Genomic DNA, 17,609 nt, shown 5'->3' with positions numbered 1-17,609 from the left:
TATACAATTTAAACAATAAATTTGTCAATCTAATGAGTATTTATAAGGATAGCCTATTCTTATATGAAGCGTCTGCTTAAGTTAAATAAGAAGGGTCTTTGTTCACTGTCCTGTCTGAATTCCTGTGCATTTGGGCTGCTGTTCTATTCTTTTGGTTTCTTTGCCAAACATTCAAAACTCAACATTTTTTACCTTATGTGAGCCAATCAGCTTCTGTTGCCTGTGTTTTAAATCTCAGTGCTGTTCTGCATTTTTGTTTCCAGATTCTCATTCATGTCCCATTTGCTCCATATCTCCACCTCATTCTGGTCATTCAGAGAGCTTCTTTCAAGTCTATGTCTGCTTTATTTTCACCATCACCAGCATATGGACTCCAGGGGTACTGTCCTACCTTCTACCATATCAGCTTTGCCATGTTCCTTTATAGGAGTCAAATCACCAAATAGCTTGTTACTCAGATTCAATAAATTCAATTAATTTTTTTCTAATAATCAATCCTCAGTCAATTATTAATTTACATACCTAACATTGTATTTTTTAATTTTCTAAATTTTTTGTATAAAAAAACAACACCTCAGACAGCACTTTAGATGAGTGGGCTACTCTAAAAAATGTTAGAGTGTTCTTGTGCAGAAGTGACTATTACAAATATGACTATTGTGAGTCCTTCTAATCTCTTTCAACAATTAGGCTGGTATATAAATGACCAAAAAGAAAAAAACTCACCTCAGGGTAGGACCACTCAGGCGAGTAGTCAGTGACCATGAAAAGACGGCCTGTAGCCTGAAGCATCCCCAGAGCACCCTGGGCTACAGCTGCAGAAACCACCTCTGCTACATTCATGTAGGACAATGAGCCGGTCTCTCCTGTGCCTCCTCCTGCACTGGCCCCTCCACTTAAAGACTGGGGGCTGCAGCAGGGTTGGAGGCAGAGCTCTGAGGGGCTGTAACCAGAGCCCCTGGCTCCTCCATCTTCCTGGCCCTGCTGTGGGGGCCCACCAGCTGTGGTCTGGTTATCTGAGTTGTGAGATGTGACAAGCTGGTGAGCATATAAGGTCCCTCCAGCTGACATGGCTGTTCCACTACCATCCACAGAGATGAAGTCATTAATCAGGTCAGAAAACTGGTTTCCAAAAGAGATGTCAAAGTGATCCAGACTTATCTCCATGCCTGTCCCTCCAGCTCCTCCGTTACTGGCTGCTCCACCCAGACCCTGGTGGGTTCCTACAGCATTGTAGAGTCCCTGCACCATGCCCGTGCCTTGGAGAAGAGGCTGCAGCTGCTGTTGCTGTTGGGGGTGGTTGTTGCTATCACTGGCGTTGTTTCCATTATGAATTGCTACCCCTTCACCCGCACCTCCTGTCCCTCCATCGCCGCCATCTGAAGCCTGCTGCAGGTAACGTTCTGTTCCTCCTCTCTCTCCATTTCCTGCCCCACATCCCTGGATGTGATCACCAGCTTTGAGCAGATTTTCAGCTCCATTCTCGGTGGCTCCAGTCTGACCTGAATTCACATTCCCAGGTTGCTCTAGACCAACCACCTCCTCGTGCTCAGTGCCCAGCCCAGGAAAGGCCCCCTGGTATTGTAGCAGCTGGAGAGAGCCAGCCTGGCCAGGCCCTTCTGTGGGTGAGCCTCCATTGCAGTTGGTTCTGTGCTGGGTCTGATGGGTCTGATGGGTCTGATGGTGGTGATGAAGGTGGCCATTACTGCCAGGTGAGTCTGTTTTTACAACTTGTAACCCCATATAAGCTCCAGAGTCATGGGAGTTGTGCTCCATCAAATGTGTTTTCTGGCCCATGCTGGGCCTCCCCTGCTGAGTCTGGCTGGTCTGAGATGCATCCTGGAGGAAGAAGCTGGGGGAACGATTCTGATGTTGCATGTGAGGACTGGACATGGCTTGACCATAGCTCACTGTGGTAGTGCTGGACGTATAGTCTTGCTTGGCATCGATGGCACTGAAATCCATTTGCTCCAAGGTAGTGCTGGGACTCAAACCACCTCCAGATGGAAGCAGGGAGCCTGTGGCTGTCAGACTGAGGCTGCCCTGACCTGAACCAGCACCAGATGACACAGATACACCACTCCCACAGTTCACTACTGCCCCCACCTGGTAGCCACTCTCCTTGGCCAGCTGCTGCTCAAATGATGTATCTTCTGTTTTGATGTTCTTTATGAGAGCTGAGTTGAAAGTGTAGGTATTATCTGGCATGGTGGGGGAGCGTTGTAGACTGCCATTGGTGCTAGCACTGCCACCAGAGGAAGACGAGGTGGAGGAGGAGTTTCCCTCTGTCTTCATTGCGCTGCCTCCATAGGTCTGGCCTTGTTTGGGGTTGTTCAGGAAGCAGTCGGGATCAAAGTTCATATTAGTTTCTGGGATCTTGATGGTTCCCGAGTCCAGACTGCTGGAGAGCACCAGTTCCTCAGACACCCCAGCTGTAGACAACATGGAAAGACTGTCTCCTGCAGTGGTAGTCCCAGGTTCTCCTACACCTCCACTGGGGAAAGCAAATTTGTGACGATCAGAGGTCACAGACAGCACCAGGCCCTGTGAAGTGGCATCTGCACCCATGAGGTGAGTATTTGGACCCCCAGTAGGAGACATGCTGTAGACAGGGTCTCCAGGGACCTCAGACATAAAGACACTCTGAGACAGGCCAGACATGACAGAGGCCACATGACTCATCCCTGTCACCACAGGGCTATCAGCCATGTCCGGATCGCTGTTGAGGCCGCTGCTGATGGAGACAGGTGAGTTCTGAGTGGTGTCAGGGACCTCAACCTGGTTTGTAGATGACACCTCTGTGCTGTTCTGGTGTAGCAGGACAGGCTTGTGGACTTTTCCATTGCGTTTCTCCCTGGTGCTACCCCCTCCAGTCCCTCCCCCAGAGCTTTTTCCTCCACCATGGGCACTGTGCTCTGTTTTCCCCTCAGACACATCGTTGTTCTGTACCTCTGAGTGGGCACTGCTGTATCCCCCTGAGCGGGGGTCCACTTTTGGGGAGATAATGCGGTGTTTGGCACTGTTGCATTTGTGGTGCACACTGCTTCCTGCACCTATACAAGGGCAAACAGAGCAAAAGAGGTTTGGGATTTAGCTGTGTGAGGGAGTAAAACAGGCAAATTTATTCTATTGATTTCCAAGTGCTTAAAAATTAGGCAAATCTACTATTCAATGAACTGAGGCAAAGATGGATTATTAGTTTGTTTTTGTATTTATAATTTTGTGCAACATAATCTTCTTCATGTGATAAATCCTCTCATAGGCATAAGGCGATGTAAGTGTATGGGACGCTCTGCACGCCTTGTTATCTTAAAAATAACAATGGAAGTGGGGGTTACTTAGAGTAATTTGTTCTCTAAATTAGAAAACCTTCACTCTCTACATTCTTTTTCTGATTAAAAAAGTCAGTGAAATAACACAGCTGAAAATATGCTATTGAGATTAGCATAAAATTTGAAAAGCGCAAGGCTATTTCAGATATGCCCCTGACACAGATATTAGGAACTTTAAAAGATAATAGGGCCCTACATTTGATTTCACTATTAAATCACCAACCCATAAAAGAACAACCTTCTCTGATTTACAACATACTAAACATTATCTTTATGTCCTCTCGCTGAATTTTTGAGTTCTCTCTTTTATAGAATAAACTCCTTCCCACCCACTAGCCCTTACCCAGGGTGCCCGTGCAGAGGCAGTTGTGAGTCCGGGGAGGTGGCTTAGTTTGGTGGCTGTCCAGAATCTGTTGCACTAGCTGCTCCACTGAGAAGCCAGAGCTGCTGTTCCCATTGCTGCAAGTCCACTTGATGCCATGAACTGCCGGGAGAGAGGAGGAGACAGAGATGTCAGCCAGCCCAACAGACCACCAGCCACGCCAACCCCCCGCCCCACCCACTGCCCTCCCTGTCTACCTACTAGAACACCTCATGCTGGTCACCTCTCCCAAAAAAAGTTTCCACATAAAAACAGTTAGTATTTCTGGTTTTCCCTAAAGATAAAACAATCCACCGACTCAGACAGACTAGTTTCAATAAAGAATCTAAATGGCAGTACCTTTGATTATTTGTTCAGTCTCTATCATTTCTTCCCTATTAGACTGAAACAGCTCTAAATTTCCCCCCTTACCCTAAACCCCCTGTTTCCTTTCTTAGTGCAGCATTGATCGGTTGCTTTCCCCTCGTATCACTTCAACATAATGTCAAGCCTTTTGTATTGGACTGCTTGTTTTTGTTGTGCTTCTTTTTCTCCTATATGTCGGTGCCCGCTGCTACTCCATGGCGTCTCCTCTGTGAGTGCTGATGAAGGTGACAGCAAGCTCAATCTTTCCACTCGCCACCCTTACCCTGACCTATGACTCTGTTCTGACGGGAAAAGCTTCTGGGAAAGAACATCACCAATCTGCTGCTGCCGGATCGGCTGCTGCACCAAGGGAAAAAGGGAGGTTTTCTCCTGTAAGGCTCCACTCGCTTGCCTCAGTCACACCTCACTAGCACCTCCTAATACTTTTCATCGCTCCACTTGTCAAGCAGCCACCACTTCTGATGAGACAGATAGTGGTTTCAGTGGCTGTAAGGTGGTAGGAGACATCACTGAGTGCTGCAGAGCTCAGGCTCTCAACTGGGGAAAAAGGTAATATTTCAGAAGTGAGGCATATTTAGACTATCAAACAAAATCAAGCCAGCTTTAATTCAAGTTCTCTACACTCTAGTACCTCCTTTGGTTAAATATGCAAGTGAGATACATAAAGAGAATGAGGTTCAGAGCATGTATGAAAAAAGCTGAGGATTTGCTTAGTGCATGTCTGTTTGCACTTGAGATAAAAGGAGATGAAAACAGCGTAAGAGGGTGAGGGTAATGGAGATTAAAGACAGAGCTAGTTAAATTGAAGTGAAAAAAGCTGGGAAACATGATTGCATGACTGTGATAAGGATCAAACTTGAAAGCTCTACATTCCTTTGGTAGATTACAGGCTGGTCACCAGCAGATGTCAGCAGAGCTGTAGTGATCAAGCTAAGATCATACGCTCCACAGAAAACTAACTGTGGCAGGTTATAGAAACATGAATAGGATTCAGTTTGATGTATAATAAAGTCAGATTTATTCAGCCATTAATCTACTGTGGGTGAGCTAAAAAAAAAGAGAGAAAAAAGGAAAAAAAGCAGATAACAAATGTGAGGGGCAAGTTTCAGCTAACGTTATTACAATTATTGCACAAATTGTGTTTGGAGGTTAAACCACTTTAACCTCTTGACTTTGTATTATGTAAATATACAAAATAGTACTAATGAAATGATGCTAATAAAGATAACAAGGCAAAATGGTGTCGTGAATTTCCGTCCATAGCAAAGCAACATGGAAGCTTCAGGACAGATGAATGTCTGTGCTGATGATCAAACTCAGAGAGGGTGACAGAGCAAGAGTGAGAGCGTAATGCAACAACTTACATCCACCATGCAGCGCCATGCCTATCCTATTTGTCCAAACAATCTTGTTTCCCCTCTGCCCTGATCCCTCATGCCAGATTGCCACAGCCCTGTTCATCTAGACGGGTGTCACCCCTGAAGGCTCTGAGTTGTTGACGTACAGTTACCACCGTGTCTGCCTGTCTGCTCTTCTCACTGAGGGTTATATTATAAAGCAGACATGACAGGAGCACTGCCACTAGGTTTAATCCCAGTGGAAGCAACAGCCCAGGCACCAAACGGCGACCTATTCATATGATCATTCTGATGATTGGATCCTGTCATGAGCAGCATCATACAGGCCTAATGACAAAAGCAGTTGATGCTGGGCATCTCCCACTCGGTTGTCTCTGCACCACTGGACATTATATGGGACAGCAGAGTACAACAGTTTATATGATGGCCAGTGCTGTCTGTCTTGCCTTGGTCTGTTCTACTCTGGCCCTGTCTGTCTAGCCTGGAGACAAGCCTTCTGTCTGTCTGAGTGTTTGTTAAAACTGCTCATGCGCTATCTGTCAGCAGGCTTGGGGCATAGCTGCAGAGTGCTGCGTGTTTATTGCATTAGACCAAAAGAGTGAATCAAGCTGGCTGCCTTGTCTATGGAACTGTAGCGTGACTGTGTAGCGATGCCCCTCTCTTACCCCCACCCTCAGCCCCCCCCCTATCTTCTTGCTACTTCTCTTTCTCATCAAACACCGCGGGGTGTTAAGGATGACGAGGTCAGACAAGGCCATGTTTCACAGGGCTTATATTTGAACTACTGTGTGTGAGCATTCGTGCATGTGAAAGGTTTTGTGACTGAGAGCAAGAATGTGTGTGTGTGTGTTTTGTTGTGGAGAGACAGAATAAGCTCAACTGATCCATGAAATCCACATTTTTTCTTTGTTGTTGTTTTTTTGTATCATTAGACATGTCAAATGGTTTGTGCAGTGAAATTTTGTGAAAAGCACAACAAAAAGGGAAGAGCAAGACAAAGGGGGGCAATTATTTTGGAAAAATTGGCATTGATCTGGAAAAAATAACGATTTGATTTAAAACTAAGATTGTGCTGACAAAATTCAGCTTGTGAAATTGGAACCATCATCAGTTTCTAAGAAAGAAAATAAGAACAATTTCCAAACATAAGCCAGACATGAAAACACTGAAATGTGTACTGTGGAAATTTTGCGCTTTGCATTTGATGCTCAAACTCTAAAGTTTAAATTTAGATTTTGTACATTCCTGATAAAGTGAGAAAATAAAATTGTTCAGCTGGTTACCCATGCATTTTGTCCCGATAGTTTCACTATACAACCTAAATGGCACATATAAGTTCTGCTACGTTCTGTTATATACGAAGGGGGAGTCTTAAAACTACACACACATTTGAACCCAACATCTTGAAACAAACACAACAAAATAGAAAAATGACTATATTTGGGGAGCTAATTTATGATATAAATAAAGCATGATTCACAGAGGCCAACTTCATCACAAGTTTTGGCTTCTGCTCCCTGTGTTGAGATTAAGGTTGCTATCTCACATGGCCACTAGATGGCAATGTTGCTCTATCATTGAGTTCATGTTGACATGTCTTGTGCTCCAGGAGAAAGAGAGAAGGATGGAGAGGAGAAGAAAGACAGAAAGCAGAGACAGAAAGAAGGAGAGGGATTTTTTTTTTTGCTCTTTATGTAGCCCCTCGTGTAGCCTGGCAGCTAGAAGGCATCTCACACTCACTCTCTTTGTCCCAACAACTCCCAAAGTTAATGACTTTACGCATTACTGCAAATGGTGCTTGATTTTTACATTAAGCCACAGATGTAATGAATACAGTAGGCTGTTGTTGCTCAGCGACTGTCCTGAGGTAAGGCTTTATGTTAAAATGACCTAAAACTAATGCTGTGATGAGGGTAACAATACAGCCTAGACCCCAGTGATGATGGCCTGGACTGCCTATTCAGTATGCAGCCAGCACGTGTGTGTGTGTGTGTGTGCTTGTAAAGCTGCTGACACCTTCCTCTTTACCTAGCCACATCACCAATAATTGGCCATTGGAATATCAGTCACAGCTCTGCTGGCCCCTGCCAGATACGCCCGAATTAGAGTGTGGTTGTTAAAGGTATCTTAACAGCTCTCTGAAAGATTTTCAATGCCCCCACAAGGTCCCCTTTTGGCTATTATCATCAGCAGACAAACCCTGACTTTTTTTTTTTTCCAAAACATTGCCTCGATCTTTGAGCAGGTCGAGAGACTCATAAAAACACATAATGCAACTCACAGAGCATTAGTAAAGCTGATTAACAACAGAGATCAATCCACTGAGGGGGGAGAGAGACAGAAAGAGCCAGATAAGGGGTGAAGGGGGATTTCTGGTGAGTCAGACATTCTTGCTCCCACGCACTAAAATGAATCAATAACCAGCTTGCTGCCCTCCTCTGCTTTGACTTCCTTCATGGACCAGAGGGGAGATGTACTCTCTCAGTCTGGCCGGAGTGGTGCCAGAGGTCTAGGGGAAGAGCTGAACTTTGACCTCCAAGTAAGAGACAGCTCCAGGAAGAGCACAAGCACTCATTTAAAATTGCAGGAATACTAGCCAAAGATGTTCTCTGACTGAGGTGCTGAGGGCACTTAGTGTACCAGCTATAAGATAATAGGACTGGAACATAAATAATCAGGCAAAAACAGGTGCCAGTAGTCTTTCCATGCATGCACATGCAGGTGTGCATAGAGACTATTAAGGCCTAATTTGCTGTTACAGCCTCTGCTCATATTAAAGGCTATGAATAAAAGCTAATGCATGCATAGCCCAAAACAGTATTACTCAAGTTCTCACACATGGACTACTGTTGTTCATTTTGAGATTAATGGACACAAAAAGCTGCCCAATGAGGCTGCTCTTCTGCATGACATGATTAAAAAGCTATTTCCTTGTTTGTAAAGAAGTCATTTTAAATTTTAAAAGTGTGCGTGTTTCCGTCAAACAAGCTGCCCTGCTTCAAAATTCCTCAACTCACACATGGGTTTGAGCTGGCCGATCAGTTCCTCCTTGGTCCACTTGGCCCACTCTTTCTTGTCTGTATTGATGGAACACAGAATAGGTCCACATGGTTTCCCACAATCCTCGATCGCTGGAACATTCAAATAGTGGACGAGCACAATATCAGGGTTCTGTGGGGAAATCAGAGGGAGCAGGATGGTTACACAAATGCAAGAAATAAAAGCTTGATTTGCAAAGATGAAGACTAGAAACAAGTCAATTTATCTGCAAGGACAGTTAGAAGATTTGTTGAAGTGAGATATTCAGTCCTTCTAAAAAAGTGAGTATTCTTTTGAAATAAGTGGTAAAAAAAAAAATTCAGCTCAAGCATTGTATTGAGTCAAATAAACTCAAAACCAGCTTGTCAATTTTTCTTACACTCTTTATTTAATTCTTAATTTTAGTGAAAAATTCTCAAAACCAAAGCTACCAAACAAGATAATAATACACAATCTCACATTCACAACTTCAGCAGTTTTACAAAGAGCTTCTCATTCAATCTTCTTATTCACACACACACACACACACACATATATATATATATATATATATATATATATATATATATATATATATATATATATATATATATACACATGAGAGGGAATTGGGCCTGTCTCATAAATGACAGATATTCAGCATAGTGCAGGAAAAAATTGAGACTTTGGGGATTGATAGTACACATCATGCAGTAAACTGTAACAAGTGCTAAACAAGTCCTCGATAATCACCAGTGGTGAGACAGCACCTGTCTTTGGACTTTCAAAGCAAATAGGCTGGTCCCTGTCTTCATCAGACTAATCTCACACAGACAGCATGTTAACAATTTCAAAATCAGTTTGTGTTTTGCCAACAAATAGACCCGATTATGCAATTGCACTTAAAAACAGAAATGAATAATGATAGTTGATAAGGTTCGATAGGGTAGAGTGTTAATAATGATTATTAAAATGAGTTGTTACTGCTTTGAAAAAACAAATGTTGATAAAACACACATATTTGTAATAATTTCACTTAACAAATCCAGTGTGATTACTGGGCAGTCTTGAAACAAGTTAGCACAGCTAATAACAGTCTTGACGGACACAAGAGGGCTTCAAACATCCACATGCTGTGTGATGTGCATGCAACGCAACCAGCTTCTATAATTACCTTTATAGTGTACAATTTGTAAAGATAAAAAAAGACCCATATTTACATAATCTTCTGAACATTCTTACACATTTTTCTGTTCTTACATAATATATTATTCTCAAAATAGATCAATTAGACATACAATCACAAGGCTTGGTTAGATTAGGATTTTTTTGCAGTGCATAGTGGATAATCTGTTCCATGGTTTCTTAAGGATATAATGGAGTGATAGTGACACATGCAGTACTCGTAGCTACTGTGTCTCAGATGAGAGGGCTTTTATGTGGAACAAGCCAGCTGGTTGGTGAGAAGTAAATGTTGCTGAATTAGAAACCCTGCATGGTATCCCTCACACAGACAACAAAGCCCAAGAACAGAAGAGGAAATGCACAATCCAAAACATAGCCAGGCAGCAGAACAAATCTGGGATCAGAAATCTGCAATAATCTCACTCATTATGAGACTGTATCTCTGCATCTCCAAATGTGTGATTGGATGCGTATACTAGTGCGTGTGCTCATTAATGTGTGTATTTGTATGTGCATATGTGTGTTAATTACAATGTGTGCTTGTGTAACACACGTATGGCATTTTGTCAAGTCCTCCCACATGGTGAGATGATGCCCTCAATTAACTCTGCCTGTATTTACCAAGTCAAAACTCAATAATTTTCCGCCTGCAAATTGTTACTGGGTTACCTCTGCAAATTCTCTAAATTGACAGCTTATGAATAATAGGTAGCGTTTAAAGGAATGTTGTGCAGGTGTGAATAACATCCATTCACTTCTGTATTCATAAAAATCTTTGATTACCCAGCTCTCACAAGGAATGTTCTTATTTCAGTCTTTATCATTTCTGTTTCACTGTCAACATCTGATTGCCACTAAAACCAACAAAGACAAACTGTCACGGCGGGGTGCGCCGATGTGTGTGGAAACAGGACCCAAAAGCAGATGAGGACAAGGAGTAGTAAGGTCTTAACAGAAAGGTGAGGCTTTATTAAAATGACGGCAGGGTTAAACCAGGAAACCAAAACGAACTGGCAAAACACTAAGAAACAAAACACTAAAGGTACTAAGACCAAAAACTATAACTATGACTGAGGTGGAAATAAACAGGCTAAGACTATGACTAACGTGGAACTACAGACGAAGACTAGAACTATGACTGAGGTGACGTAAACAGACGACCCGACAATGACATGCAGAAAACAGAGGGCTTAAATACATACATGAGGTGATCAGGGGAAGTGGAGACGCATGGGGGAAACAGCTGACTGACATAAAACCTAAATGACAGGACCAGGAGGAGGAAAGCTAAATGCAATGAACAAAGAACACATGACACTGTCAGAATAAAACAGGAAATACTAAAACTAGACATGACAACACAACTAAACAGACCTAATACGTGAAGAATAATACAAGAACCCAAAACATAGAAAACCAAGGGAACAATAATAAATAACAGCTTAAACTAAAGCTAGATAGGAAATGACACAAAAACTAATCACATATCAAAATGAGAAAAATACAAACATGAACTCAGAGCGCTGGGTCAGAGACCCAGCCTGTGACACAAACAAGGTAAAATATCCCCATACTGACACATACACCTGACCCATACACAGCTAAATGTGCAAACACACATATGGGTACAACCACAGGAAGAGATGCTCTCATTACATGGTCTCTGGGTATGCTTGTTAATCTTTTCTGAATGTTTGGCCTTGGAGTGTTCCTGTTGGTTGAAAGAAACAGAAGGAGATTTATTTGTCTTTTACAGAAGTAAATCACACAAAATCACACTTACATGTGTGCATGCAATTGCAGCTAAATAAGATGCAAGAATGGACAAACCGACTGAGACCTTGATCGAGAAAAATGCTGTGACAACACGTGCGTGACTGCAGTTTGAGGCTTCATCAGTACTAAGTGGCAAATAAATCAAGGTGCTGCTACTGTAGGTCTGTGCTCCCTCTCACTGTGAACCATTAATCTGTGACTATGCCCCCCTCCATCCCCAACCACAATCTCTTCCACCGCCTCCCACTCTGATTTTCCTTTTACATCAGGCAGGGGTGTGGTTGGAGGGACACACAGATACACAGAACCAGTTACTTCTGTGAAAACGTCCCAACATGCGAACAACTACCATCTCTGATGTGTTTGGGCACTCACGGTTCAGCAGTACATAATGCAATCTATGGAAGACAGATGACCTTCCCTCACCACTAGCAGCAGAAGCTGGATCTAGACATTGCTTTGTGTTATCGTACTGCTTTCCTTGTCCCCTGTCATTGGCATGGACACTAGGTGATGACTGCTGCCCTGTTTGGATGGAGATGGCACAGGCGGTGTGCAATGCCCCCAGATGGCATCACCAGCTGTGTCAATAGCCAAGAGATGCCCTCAATCTTTACTTGGAATGAAAGCGCAGAATGTAGACAGCTTCATTCAATTATGAACGTACATAAATGTATGTGGCTCTATGGGCACAGTCGGGAGTGAATGTGCACAGAAATAGAGCACATGTAGAAGTGTGCGCAAACACACAAGCGCACACGAAAACAGACTGAGCAAGGACAAACTAATTAGCATAGTGTAACAGACACACATGTACTCACAAGACACATAAGGCTTAGTTGAACACAATCATACACGTGGATACGCACAATCTCCTTCCTCCAACGCCCACACTCCCAGCTGTTTCCTACCTTTTCACACATAGCTACACAAATATGCACACACACGTATAACACGATCAACACAAAGGAAGAGACCATGAGGTAGTCTTATAGCTCATCCAAATATAAGTAATCTTTATGTTCGCGTTTTACTATTAGGAATTTGCTACCTATTGTAAACCAAGAAGAGAGCCAGAGGCATATAACGTCTGGAACTTTCACTCTTTTTTCAGTCTTGTTTTACTTCTTTCTCTCCTCTTACTTTAGAACATATTTAACAGTTCTCTCTCAACTCAGGCCTACCTCCACTCAAAGAGGAAAACAACACAATGAAAGTGTAAAGCGTCACATAAATCTATCAGGATGGTAATTTAATTTAATTTCCTGCTGGCTGCTTTCTTTTTCCACAGTGTAATATCAGTGAGTTGGTTTTCCAAGTGTAGGGGGAAAAGGCTGAGGGTGACTTTTTGCCTGGATAGTCTTTTTCAGAGAAAATGAGATCTCATTAACTTATTGATTAATTGTGTAATGTAGTCTTTGGTTGTTTTTTTCCTCTTATTTCTCATGCAAGTCTCAAGGCAGAGCTCCAGCCTCTGCTCTGCAGCGGTGGGGAAGACTAGAACAGAGTTACAGGAACCTGTGGTGTGCATTTGCATGTGCAAACATTTTAGGCATTTTAGACAACACCGCCATGGATGAACTGGATTCATTGTAAACAACTAGAGACAGGCAACTAGAAAACAGATTCCTACATCAGATGTATTGACCTCACAGAGTTCTGTCCTGAAGATCATTAAATTAGTCTGGGATTATATAAGGGAAGACAGAAAAAGTAAAACAGACTAAAAAGGGGCTGCTCGGGTCAGGTTAGGTCGGAGGATTGATTACATGTGCACGCAGCACACTTTCATGCACACTCTGAATGGAAGCACGGAGAACTGGCCAGTAAAGAGACAGACGGGCAGTAAAAACTTAATGGGTTTTTTGACAGTTCCACCCATGCAGTGGCTCACTGGGATTTGTCCTTGTATGCCCGTTGACCAATACGCAACTGTGTATTTGTATATTATTATATTCTTACATGAGCCGGACATTGCTTGTCAGCATCTGTGCCAATCACTCATATGTATTAATCCATGAATTTATCATGTATGCATAAAATATAACATGTGTAGCTAGTATTTTGATGATGCTGTGTTGTGTTAATGTTTACTGCGCCTCCCTAGAACAGATGGATAGATGTTGAGCTAATTACTAGAGGAGTCTTGGGGAGTCAGCCATGGGGGCGGAAGGCCTGCTGTGTGGGTGGTGGAGCTCCTTCCTGCCCCTCCTTTCACCGATCTCTCTCAAAAACACAGTGAAAAACACCAACATACTACGGAATGAATGCACATATAAAATAATACAGTCACGCACACACAGACAATTACAGTCTAATATACAACGCACGAGACAAGCATGAAAAAGGTGTAGTGCCAACACTCACGCGCACACACATGCATATGCAAGACATCGCCATCGCAACCAAAGGATAAAGGTGCTGTTGTAGCCAGGCAACAGGTTTCTCTGGCACCCACGCACTTAGAGGCAGCCAGTGCTCCTACGATCTCTCAGTGAATGCCTACCTCCTCCTGAAGTCATACACCCTGCTCTACTCCAAAAGACAAGGAGGGAGAGAAAGGGAGAGAGATTCGCTGATGGAGCTGAAGACGGAGTTAGATGTTGGTGGAGACAGATACAATGACCTTCTACTTTGTGCTGAATGTATAATAGTGAATGTGCGTGTATAACTGCACAGAGATATAACGAACTGAGACTCGAGCACAAATTACATCTGTTGGTAAAATCTGGTGTGAGTGGTCAAGTGATGTGTCGGCTGTCTCGTTAAGTCTCTGTGACCTTGCCACAAGTGTGCCGCTCTCTTGGAGTTCTTCCATGTAGCTGCTCCTCCAACAGTCCACCATAGCTCATTAAGAGACAAAAAAGGCAAGGGAAAGAGAGAATTTGAGACAGAGATACATGGAAAGACAGAGGAAGAGAGAAAGAAGAATGAGGGTAACAGCTCTTATATTGTCATTCAGGCAGCTCTGCTCCATGATTGTACTCCACCATAGTAGGCCTCGCTTTCACAACTCGTGCACAGGAGCGATAAGAACACCATTAACATGAAAGAATCTTAATTGAGAGGGGATGCTTCATGGAACAAGGATGAGCCAGGGAGTGAAGGAGGGAAACCTTGTTCCACTCTGATAAAATAACCGACACTGAAAAAGTGGGGGGATTCAAAGTCTGTCATACTGAAGGAAAGTGCAGAGCAGACAGGAAATTAGGTATGGGAAAAGCCCCTCTTTCCACTTTCAGGGAAATAAGCAAAACACTAAAAAAAACTGAGGCAGTTCAGTGTGGAAGAATTGAACCAGCAGGCTATAGGATATCCATTTCAATACAAAATATCAAGAAAGCAGAAGCAGTCAATTGTTTTGTCACAAACATTCAGCATCAAGGCATAAATACAGCAGGGATGGGTGAGGATGTCTCTGCCTTTGTATCGAAGTCTGCCTACATTAGATTATAAATAGCATTTGAATGAGCGTCTAGAGGCAGATTTCTGTATGTTAGTTGGTGTATGTACATCAGTATGCGTGCAGAATGAGTGCAATGAGCTGTGAGTCTGAATTGAGTGCACTGACTGCATATTCATGCTGTCTGTATGTGCAGTGCATATTAGAATTTGTTGTTTGCATCGTTGCATTTGCCTGTGCGGTTTCATGTGAATATGGAACACCTGTGCACCGGATGTATGTCTTGCATGTCATGTGCTCACAGTCTGCAGAATAAGTACGAGGGGTGATTAAGGCTCTCTTCACTTGGCTATGCGGGGGCAGCTGCCCTGGCAGTGGCATGGTGATGGATAGCATCGGGTGCCAGTCATTAGGCAGCCTCCTGGCCTCTGGCACTGAGGTTGCACTCTTAAACACTGCCCTCCCCCGCCCATCCCCAAACACCACCGCTCATTTCAAGGTCAACTGCCTCTGTGGTGATATAAGTTCACCTTCACAAGTCACAAGACTTCTTCCTTTTGTTTGGAACCTTTATCGTTCCCTGCCAAAGGGTGTGTTTTGGAATGCGGGGGTGGCTGGCTGGTGCCTTGCCTCATGCCGGCACACAGAAGCACAGACATGCGCACGCAGTTCATCAGCACACACGCAAACTCACACTCACAAACACACACTGAGGTAAACAAAACCCTATGTCAAACCCTCCCAAATAGGTAGCAAACAGCCCGAAGCTCCTGTCGAGGTAGCAGAGCAAACCCCTATCTGAACCTGCTTCTCTCTGGGTTATCTATGACAACCTCTTTGTTTAAATGTTCCCAGTTTAGAATACAGACACTCTAATTGGGGTGTCTAGAGTCAAAGCACAACTTAACTGCTACAGTTCACCTTCTACTGCATCTAGCTCTCCATCAATTACAGCACTGCCTGAGTGCCAAGCTAAAATGATGCCTGGGGTGAGTATCAATCCAGGGTAAGAGTCAGTTTACAGGGGGCTTTCTTAATGTGAACTGCATCAAATGCCTGTGTCCAAGGTATGCGAGAGGAATGGCAGAGCGGGGGCACAGCAGGAGATCCTGATTTAGGGAAGATTCATACTCTACCTCTTTACTTCCACTACCTAGTGTACTGGCTGGGAGATATGAAAGGCAGAACTTGGAACTTTTGAGGACCAGGAAGAGGCCAGCATGTTTGAGTGTGTTTCAGAGGAAGCCAGGGGCTGAAGCCTGTGATGTTTAATTCAGTAGCACATAATCACTCCGATGGAGTTGAGAGCGGGGCTTTAAATAACTCAGCTTAGAGGGGCAGAATGGCTTCACTCTGGGTGGGGGAATGCAAGTTTGTGTGTATGCGTATGCGCGTATGTGCACTTGTGTGTGTAATTGTGGAGATATGTGAGTGCATTTTGCAATTCTACACGTCTGCGAGAATCCAAGAGAGTGCTCCACTATTTTTGTGTGTGGCTCCTCCCCGCTTTGAAATATTTTATTTGTGCAATGCACCACAGTAAAAGGTGGAGTGTGTTTGTTGCCTTGCCAAGTATCTGCATGCATTACAATAAAAGTGCAAAAGGCCAGTATTCAGAGCCTGAATATGGAGCAGCATTCTGGATGCCAAGCAGGCAGTAAGTCAGGCAGTAAGCCAGGCAGTGAGGCATCGAAGCTCCTTTAGCTGCCACAACACAACTCACAGTTTACAGCCCACTTATTCTTCCTAAGGCCCTTACAGAACACACTACCCTCTCCATTAGCTGCGGTGGTCCCAAGTGAGAGTCAATGCTACACAGGGGCAAGCTGGGAAAGGGCCAACCGGAGCCCAACTGACTGCCATAATGGCCTTAGCAGAGCCCATGGCAGTTATCCTAAAATTCAGTGGCCAAGCAGGTGACACCAAGTAACATGGGAGTAAAAGCAGGGAGAGAAAGTTAGTGAGCCCTCTCAGACATAGTGGGGCTTTAACCATGTGTTCTCTCTCTTTATGGTTCTTTTCTTTTGTTTCCACCTCACAATAACCTCACAACCCCTGGCTTTCTCTGAGTCTTTTTCATCACCTCGCTCTCTTATTTTCATCTCTTCCTCTTAGGGCATACTGCAATTCATTTGGAGGAAGAAACATTGCTAATGCCATCTCTCTTTACTCCCTCTCTTTGGCTCTTGCTCTCTTTCATATCAGTGCTGAGTCTGATTTGTTTGTGCGCGTGTGTTGTCTTTCTCTCTGTGCCAGTCGACAAGGCGTACTATTTATGTGCCTCTGCCCATGTCTGTGAGCGAATCAGGACTTCACAGGAGCAGCCAGGGGAGTGAGATGTGCTGGTGCATTTCTAAACAGGGAGTCACAGGGAGGACTGATGTGTGCCCAGCTGCAAGACGGTCCAACCTGGCCACTATCTTCCTTCGCAATAGCTCGCTGAAGAACAATAGATAACGCCACTGGTCAGCATCAGAAACAACTGCTGGGGTTGTATCACAGAACTGACCCAGTCAGGCACAAAGTGTTGTGAACATGAATGCACACATATGTAGATATGTACTTACACCACAAAGCATCAGGAGCCTTTCACACATTGACAACAGTAGCCACAGGACTGCTGAGCCTGTGTCCTCTGTCAAACAGGGTGAGGGGTTCATTGTTATTACTGGGCTGGATAGTGGAGCAGTCCCTGAGCTCAGCTTGGCAAGACCTCTCTCTGGAGATATACGCAGAAACCTCTGCACATGCACATGAGCAAACACACACACACACAAAACATACAAATG

At 43.9% G+C, this 17,609-nt stretch overlaps 1 protein-coding gene across 9 annotated transcripts in view; it reads right to left on the bottom strand.

Annotated features, from left to right (window-relative positions):
• camta1a (calmodulin binding transcription activator 1a) overlaps positions 1-17,609 on the bottom strand; it is a 283,929-nt gene that overhangs the window by 28,076 nt on the left and 238,244 nt on the right. For 8 of the 9 annotated variants that reach the window (XM_004546316.4, XM_004546315.4, XM_012917837.4 and 5 more), the window contains 3 exons: positions 8,456-8,609; positions 3,676-3,816; positions 727-3,053 (listed from right to left, as the gene is read on the bottom strand). In XM_004546316.4, coding sequence (XP_004546373.1) covers positions 727-3,053; positions 3,676-3,816; positions 8,456-8,609 — 2,622 coding nt within the window. The remainder of the gene's footprint in view (positions 1-726; positions 3,054-3,675; positions 3,817-8,455; positions 8,610-17,609) is intronic. The other variant, XM_012917840.4, reaches the window with a different exon arrangement.

The sequence above is a fragment of the Maylandia zebra genome, linkage group LG20 (assembly GCF_041146795.1).
Source record: "Maylandia zebra isolate NMK-2024a linkage group LG20, Mzebra_GT3a, whole genome shotgun sequence".
NCBI classification, from domain to species: domain Eukaryota; kingdom Metazoa; phylum Chordata; class Actinopteri; order Cichliformes; family Cichlidae; genus Maylandia; species Maylandia zebra.
Note: the sequence above shows the minus strand (reverse complement) of the source record. Positions and strands in the feature narration are given on the sequence as shown.